At 34.5% G+C, this 9,067-nt stretch overlaps 1 protein-coding gene across 1 annotated transcript in view; it reads right to left on the reverse strand.

The window, feature by feature from the left end:
• Positions 1–1,496, reverse strand: part of LOC129743481 (uncharacterized) — a 7,841-nt gene extending 6,345 nt beyond the window's left edge. The window contains exon 1 of the mRNA XM_055735515.1: positions 475–1,496. Within this exon, the coding sequence (XP_055591490.1) occupies positions 475–1,496 (1,022 nt within the window). The remainder of the gene's footprint in view (positions 1–474) is intronic.
• Positions 1,497–9,067: the final 7,571 nt, after the last annotated feature.

Raw genomic sequence — 9,067 nt, forward strand, 5'->3', positions numbered from 1 at the left:
GATGCAGGCTTAACAGGTAGTGCTACATAACTTTGGCTTGTGCTTGGCAAAGGTGAATTGATTTGTGTGGTTGTGTTTGGTGAATTGTGTGTTGCATTTAGTGGTTGAGTGTGTGTTTCCGTAACTATTGGCATGGTTTGTTGTCTTTGCTGTTGATAGGCTTGCTGTGGATTAATATGGGTGCTTTCTTGAATAGGTTGTGCGTTTGACAGTTGACTAAGTCTCGGATTCAACGGATTTGGAACGGAGGATCGCGTAGCATGCAACATCGTGTGATGCTTTTGTTGACATAACCTACAACTGCTACGTGTGCAGTTTGTCGCAAAATGACCAGGCTGCAGACAATTCCGACAAACTCGACTTCGATTGGCGGCTTCAACGCGTTCAGATATTTTCAATCGAAGGAATCGCTGACAATGAAACGGTGAATGCCACGTTTCGCTACAAAATGGACACTGGTTTGAGGACTTAAACGTTGTGTAGCTTGCTGATTGGGTTCTCGACTGATGATGATCGGTGACGTTGTAGCGAGGTTCTTTGGCTGGAGCAACTGACTGCAGAACGGAACAGTAGCTGCGCAGAAACTTCCTCATGTCCTCGTATTTGGGTACTTCTTTGCAGTTGTGTTGTGTTTCCCAGCTTCGTAAGGTGACAGAGTCCAGTCGCGTGTAAAGCATGTGCGCTAGAATGGTGCTCCAACCATCAGTGTCTTCACCGACCTTCTGCAGCATCATCAGGTTCTTCTCGAATTCAGATATGAGATTGTTGATGCTCTCGTACCCCTCTTTTCTTATCGGTTCTAGTGAAAACAGTGCGTCTAAGTACGCCTTCACTATCAGCTTCTTGTTTTCATATCGTTCTGTCAGAATCTCCCAGGCGATAGTGTAATTGACGTCTGACAGTTCGATAGAGAGAACTTCTTCGAGTGCCTCGCCGCTTAAAGATGACCTGAGGTATGAGAACTTCTCCATGGGTGCAAGTTGACCGTTGTTGTGGATCAAGCTTTGAAAACTGTCGCGGAATGAGACCCATTCGCGAAGTTTTCCACTAAAACTGGGCAATCGGATTTCTGGCAGCTTAACTCTTGACCCCATGGAGGCATGGTCTTGATGATGAAAGGAATTGTCGTCGTTTGGAGCTTGTTCACGTTTTTGTTGAAGTTTCGATAGAGCACCCTTCAACCGGAAGAAACGATCTTCAAAACTCAGCAGCAGCATGTCGTTTTCTTCCTCACGTTGGGCTTCTGCTTCATCTTTGGCGTCGCCGTAAAGCTCCTTGGCTTTCTTCTCTTCGCTTTCATACGCAATCATCTCGATTTTACTTCGCACTTCATGGAATTCACTGTACACAGGTTCTAAGGCCTCAAGCCTAGACCTAATCTGACACTCGTCACGTTCTGTATTATAATTCTGTACGAATCGGTCGACACTGTCCATGAGAAGCACTATTTGCCGTTCTCTTTTCTGTAACAACTTCAACTGAACGTTTTTCGCCATTCTGATTGGAAAGTCTTACAACTTCTACCTTAAGTTCAAGCACTCTGACGCTTCAGAGCTGAAAAGGCAGCAATTCAACCCGAAAAGGGGCAAATGTAGAAAACAATTTCCAAATTTCCGAACAATCTGACACCCTTGGACCCAATTTGTCCAAAACTGACGAAATTCTGACTCAAAAACTGACGTGGGCGTATTTGTTGTTGAAGTTCAGGAGTTGATTCTTAGTTTCTGACGAATTATCAATCGATTTTCAATTTCTGGCAAATCAGACACCCTTGGACCCGATTCGTCCAATACAGAATTAACAACAACTGACACAAGCTTCAAATTTCTGACGAATTCAGAAAATCTCTTAAACTGGCACGTTATTTCTGCCTCAGGCTTAATTTCTGATAGTTATTCAGACGATTTGTAAACTGACTCAATTTCTAACAAGTTCAGACCAAATTTCACTAACTCAATTTCTGACAATATTTCAGACGAGGTTTCCGACAATATTCAGACAAGATTTCTGGCAAAACTTAAATTTTGACTCAGACTCAATTCTGGCAAGTTTCAAACAAGATTCCAACAATATTCACTTAAGAATTCCGACACAAACTGATTCAGACTTAATTCTGATACGATCTCCAACTCAAACTTAATTTCTGACCATACAGACTTAATTCTGACAAGTTTCCGACTCAAACTTAAATTCTGACCATTCAGACTTAATTCTGACAAGTTTCTGACTCAAACTTAAATTCTTCAACAAACTTGTATTTTCTGACAAACTCAAACACCTTGGACCCAATCCGTCCAGTACTGAATAGTTCTGACCAATATGACTGACTTGCACCTTCTGTGCTTCTGACTTGCACCTTAATGTGCTCTGACATGCACCTTATGTGCTTCTGACTTGCACCTTAATGTGCTCTGACATGCACCTTATGTGCTTCTGACTAAGGGTATATGCACTTAAATTTGATCAACTCGACGTTCCATCCGATCGCGACGCGAATTACGAGACTTGCAACCCGATATTGACAGCAGCGAGTGGGCACAACCAGTTTAATAATGCAAAGTAAAAATGCCAATGAATTACCAAGACCAATTCTAGTTAACGGACAAGGCACACACTTCATGCAACTAAAAACAATTCAATCTCAATTCTTTATTTTTATTCGCACTATTTTGGCCTCATGCACCAAGCCTTTGAATACTTCCTGCTTAATTATTCCGGAAAACTGCTCCTCCAGACGTTGCGTCGTTTGTTGGTTGCTCAAGATCAGCTGTCCTTTAATGCGCTGCTGTTTAATCAGCTGTCCTCTGCTTCGCTGCTGTTAGATCAGCTGTTCTCTGCTTCGTAGAATATCTGCTTGTTGTAGGATATCTGCTCCACTGCTTCAGGTATCGGCTTAACTCCGCTAGCACTTATTGTCCAAAAATTGCAATGGCGTATTCTTTTTCCACTGATGCACTTAATTGCATCCAAGCCAAGCGTTCAAAATGCACTCGCTTTGTTAGCGTCAACAATCACTTGAGTTCAATTGTCCAGCACTGCGATGGCGATTTCGTGAACAGAAAATGGTTCACACTTTGCTCCGCCGATCGGCTTTCTTGACTTAACTTTAAGTCCAATTATGTTCCGGAACCACTTTTCCGGACGGTCATCCGGTTCGAAGGACCAAATGTTTTGGGACCGGAACACAATTTCGGACCGTCGTATGGACTGTATCCATAGGTCGCTGGTTCATATCCGGCTCGAAGGACCAAATGTTTTGGGACCGGAACACAATTTCGGACCGAATTCAGAACTCGCGATTTAATTTAAAACTCAAACTAGTTTCACTTAAATTGAAACTCTTTTATTTCGATTCGAGCGATTGGTGGTTTATTGATTGGGTGTTTACACGGCGACGGATTGGTTTGGACTGTGTTCACAATTGTGTTGTACACAAAGTGGCGAAACAGAGAAATGTATATAATGCAAAATGTTCTCTATCCCTGCAACTAACACATTTACTTAACCGTTCAAGCATTAAATGCGGAGAGAGAAAAAACATAAAAGTCAAAATGCCATTCTCTTGCGCTCTGCGATGAACAGAGCTTATATATCTCTCCTGTGATTTGCTTTTTAGATGCCTTTCGAAATTGTCTAAATTCCCGTTCCCTTCTGTCGTTTTGTTCTCTCACTACCACTTTTGACTATTTTTTCGAATTTTTGTCATATTTCGTTAATTTTAAACAAAATATATTATATCACGTATTTTTTAAATCGCATTTGACATTATTTTGTTATTTTTTTTTTACATGTTTTTATTAGAATTTAGTTATGTTTTATCTCATTCTTCAAAATTTGGTAATATTTCTGTCAAAACTTTTTCATATTCTTACCTATTTTTTATTTTTTGTTTTTTTGAACACTTTTTTCAATTTTTTTTTATTGTTTTATCATAGAATTGTCAGATTTTTTTGATTTTATAGCATTTTTTTTTGTTATGTTATATTCATTTTATTGTCGAAGTTTGATCATAATTTGCCACATTTCTGAATTTTGATATAATGTCATATTTGTAAATTTTTTGTCAAATATTTGTTTTTAGACTAGTTCTGTCAGGTTTTTGTAATTTTTTTGTCAAATTTGTAAATTTTTTTGTCAAATATTTGTTCTTAGACTTGTTCTGACAGGTTTATGTCATTTTATTGTCAAATAATGATCATAATTTTGTCACATTTGTTAAAATTTTGTCATATTTTTTACAAAAAAAAAAAGTATGTCATATTTTTGCTTTAGTTCTTTCCGATTTTTGTCATTTGATTTTCAAATTTTAGTGAAAGTTTTTCAGATATTTTTGCTGCAGTTCTATTTTTTTTGTCATAATTTTGTTTTATTTTTAAATTTTATAACATAGGTCATATTTTTGTTTTTGACTTTCAGTTGTTTTTACAGATATTTTTCATTTTTTCTGTCATTTTTCATTTTTGAGCCGTTTCACTCAATACCCATATTGTGGATGGTTCATGAGATTTTCAGTTATTTACAGCATTTTAAGTGAAGTGGAAGCCATAATCATGAATTTCAAGATGGCGTCACGCAGCAAAATTCGACTTCTACTTATTAAGCCTTTTCATCTAATTCCCATATTGTGGGGGTTAAAAATATGTGCTTTTCTATCACTTTCAGAATTTTAAGAAAGCCGGGAAGTCGCCATATTGGATTTTAAGATGTCGCCGGACTATGAATTTCAACTTATATCCGTTAAGCCCCTTCACGCTTTATCTATTTGCAAAATTTGAAGGATTTTCATGCCACCAGTCTTTTGTTGCCAGTTTCAATTTGTTTCCATTGAAAAAGACTGATTACGCGTTTTTGGCGAAATGCGCTTTTAAAAAAGTCCATAATCATTAGAGGAACGGATATGATCATTGAATATGCAAAGTTTTGAAAAACCAGTTTTGCAAAACTATTATTTTCGATGAAATATATCCGAGGGAATATTTTCAGTGTATGTCCGGATAAACTGGATGAATCTGCGCGATCGAGCCAGTTCTTTGCAGAAACAAATCGCTTGCATTGTGAGCGGTCTATGTTTTTTCAATGTGTTTCACTGAGAAGCGGTTTTTTAGCACGAACTGTACAGTGAAAACCCGATTTTATCACCCCCATGATGAATTTTAGAGTGATAAATCGCGAAGAGTAATAAAATCGGGAGATTTTGAAAAAAATGATTTTAATCCGTCATAATCTTATAAATAACGACAAAAAACGTATATTATCCCAATTAAACAGTGTAGAGGTTTTGTAGTAGATATTCCCTTTTTGACACATTACTAGTTATAGGTTTTTTTACATCAAAACATCATTCAATATTGGTTTTACGCATCTTTAAACATCTTGTTTCGACCGGTGTTAGCAGAAAAATTAAATAATCTTAATGGTTCAAATCCTAATGATCTAATTCTATCTTTTGGATATAATTTACTGAAGATAAGATTCAAAGCTTCCGTTCAAATCAAAATAAAAAAAAAATTAATGTGCCTGTCACATTTTTCGCCTCTAAACATACCTGGATGACTCGAATGATTTTCCAAAACTGGTTCCTCTAAGACTTCGTACCAGCAGTACGCAAATTTTCAGCCGAAATGCCGAAAGGACCCTGAGGAGAGATATGCAAGTAAAGCTTTTACGGATGAAGAAATTCTGAACATGACGCTGGATGATCAGTCAGCATTAAACGAGCCCCTCGAATAATTGGAGCCATTAAAAATTTCGGATGTAGCACCAGACTCAGAATCAGCGGCATCTACCCCAAATTATTCTTGTGAAATTTCAAGAAACATAATTGATGTTGAAGTTGTACGTATGTTGGACAACATAGTTGATTGGGCTGATGATCTCTTATAGATGATGTCATCTTCTTGCAACGTATCAGAGAGATTGCTTTGAAGAAAGCTCAAACAAATAAAACACAGCTTTAAGATTACTTGAATATGTTCTTTTATACCATTATATTTAGTTATAATTGTATTCAACAACTTTGATTAACAAAAAATCTGTTTAAAACTTGACTTATTTGTATAAAAATCTTGATACGTTCCTGATCAATCATCTTCACTTTCAATATCGATGCAATCATCCGTCAGTTTTGTCCCTTCAGAATGATTTCAACTTCAAGATGTTAAACGGAAATGAAAAAAGGCGATATTTATTTAATATTTTTGCGTTGAATAAAAAATTATGACAATGGGTGAAAAATGAGACAAAATCGGGGGCAGACAAAATCGGTGTGTGACAAAATCGGGTTTTCACTGTAGTAAAAAAAATTTATGCAAGATTCTGTCGAAAAAAAAATAAGAAAATTAATTCTAACTTTTTTTTCGAATTTCACATATTTTTCTCTAGAAATCTAGACATTGCTTAATTTTTGCCCCTTAAGGTAGGCCCTATTGTTAACATTTCTGCATTCTGAACTATGGTAAACATCATTCGAAAATCAATTCCTAAGATTTGAAAGTAACTCTGGGTCCGAAAACTTCTTCACAACATCCAGAAAGCTTTTAAAGTGTCTAGTTTGTTCCCCATTCGATGCTTTCTAATACAGTTCGCTGAGAATTGGCAATAAAACTCAGCTCCATGACCGGTTAACGATCCTGAGAACATGGTCCAGCTGCAAAGCTTTTAACCGTCCATTGGATCGTTAATGAGTCGGTTGATTTGTAGGCATCGAAATTGCGTGATTATCCTGGTGGAATTTTTAATAAGAAAACTGTTTGCTGCATCAACGCTCCCGCTTAAATCTGCGTGATTTGGTACAGATGCGCCCCGTTTTTTTATTCGACTTCGTTGATTCAGCTGGCGGCGGCGTCTCGTCCAGCTGTTGGCGGTTTGCGGGAATGGCCCATCTCATGTCGTCTTCGATGACCGTTTGAAGGGTTGTTAAATGTACTTTCCTTGTAATATGTTAAACGATCAACGCTTTTTCCGCCACCGCAAGCTGCAGCGTGGTAGCTCTGTGTTTTTTTTTCTTCCAACTCTCTTAATATCGAATAATTAAAAGGTAAGAACTGATTTCATTTCACGGTTGCCCTTTTTGTAAAAGTTTTTTTTTTCTTTTACTTGAAGCCACATCAGCGCAAGCGTTTCTGTTGAGGAGAGGAGATTGCTTCAGTATCACGCTCTTGTACGATTCATGAATAATGCAGAACCTACGGGATCAGTTGCAGCTTTCAAACATCTCTCAAGTAGGAGTTCTGATTTCAAGAGATGCATTTTCTCATACTTTCGAAGGGTTTTGAACCGAAATATTATATACGTTACACCTAATTGCTTAGAAAAAAATTTGAAAAAAAAGTGTAAATATGAATTCAGGCTCAGGATTCAGATCCAGCATTTATGTTTATCATCCAGTTAAAGCTGAGTAAAAATTATCAAGATTACTTCTTATGAAATTTGAAATTTGAATCTTATTTCGAAATTCAAAACAATTTTGTAATTTCAATAAATTCAATAAATTCAATAAATTGAATTTTTTTGTATTTTTTATAATTTTGTCATTTTTGTCATTTTTGTCATTTTTGTCATTTTTGTCATTTTTGTCATTTTTGTCATTTTTTGTCATTTTTTGTCATTTTTGTCATTTTTGTCATTTTTGTCATTTTTGTCATTTTTGTCATTTTTTGTCATTTTTTGTCATTTTTGTCATTTTTGTCATTTTTGTCATTTTTGTCATTTTTGTCATGTTTGTCATTTTTGTCATTTTTGTCATTTTTGTCATTTTTCTCATTTTTGTCATTTTTGTCATTTTTGTCATTTTTGTCATTTTTGTCATTTTTGTCATTTTTGTCATTTTTGTCGTTTTTGTCGTTTTTGTCGTTTTTGTCGTTTTTGTCATTTTTGTCATTTTTGTCATTTTTGTCATTTTTGTCATTTTTGTCATTTTTGTCATTTTTGTCATTTTTGTCATTTTTGTCATTTTTGTCATTTTTGTCATTTTTGTCATTTTTGTCATTTTTGTCATTTTTGTCATTTTTGTCATTTTTGTCATTTTTGTCATTTTTGTCATTTTTGTCATTTTTGTCATTTTTGTCATTTTTGTCATTTTTGTCATTTTTGTCATTTTTGTCATTTTTGTCATTTTTGTCATTTTTGTCATTTTTGTCATTTTTGTCATTTTTGTCATTTTTGTCATTTTTGTCATTTTTGTCATTTTTGTCATTTTTGTCATTTTTGTCATTTTTGTCATTTTTGTCATTTTTGTCATTTTTGTCATTTTTGTCATTTTTGTCATTTTTGTCATTTTTGTCATTTTTGTCATTTTTGTCATTTTTGTCATTTTTGTCATTTTTGTCATTTTTGTCATTTTTGTCATTTTTGTCATTTTTGTCATTTTTGTCATTTTTGTCTTTTTTGTCTTTTTTGTCATTTTTGTCATTTTTGTCATTTTTGTCATTTTTGTCATTTTTGTCATTTTTGTCATTTTTGTCATTTTTGTCATTTTTGTCATTTTTGTCATTTTTGTCATTTTTGTCATTTTTGTCATTTTTGTCATTTTTGTCATTTTTGTCATTTTTGTCATTTTTGTCATTTTTGTCATTTTTGTCATTTTTGTCATTTTTGTCATTTTTGTCATTTTTGTCATTTTTGTCATTTTTGTCATTTTTGTCATTTTTGTCATTTTTGTCATTTTTGTCATTTTTGTCATTTTTGTCATTTTTGTCATTTTTGTCATTTTTGTCATTTTTGTCATTTTTGTCATTTTTGTCATTTTTGTCATTTTTGTCATTTTTGTCATTTTGTCATTTTTGTCATTTTTGTCATTTTTGTCATTTTTGTCATTTTTGTCATTTTTGTCATTTTTGTCATTTTTGTCATTTTTGTCATTTATGTCATTTTTGTCATTTTTGTCATTTTTGTCATTTTAGTCATTTTTGTCATTTTTGTCATTTCTGTCATTTTTGTCATTTTTGTTATTTTTGTCATTTTTGTCATTTTTGTCATTTTTGTCATTTTTGTCATTTTTGTCATTTTTGTCATTTTTGTCATTTTTGTCATTTTTGTCATTTTTGTCATTTTTGTCATTTTTGTCATT

The sequence above is a fragment of the Uranotaenia lowii genome, chromosome 2, assembly GCF_029784155.1.
Source record: "Uranotaenia lowii strain MFRU-FL chromosome 2, ASM2978415v1, whole genome shotgun sequence".
Classification (NCBI taxonomy): domain Eukaryota; kingdom Metazoa; phylum Arthropoda; class Insecta; order Diptera; family Culicidae; genus Uranotaenia; species Uranotaenia lowii.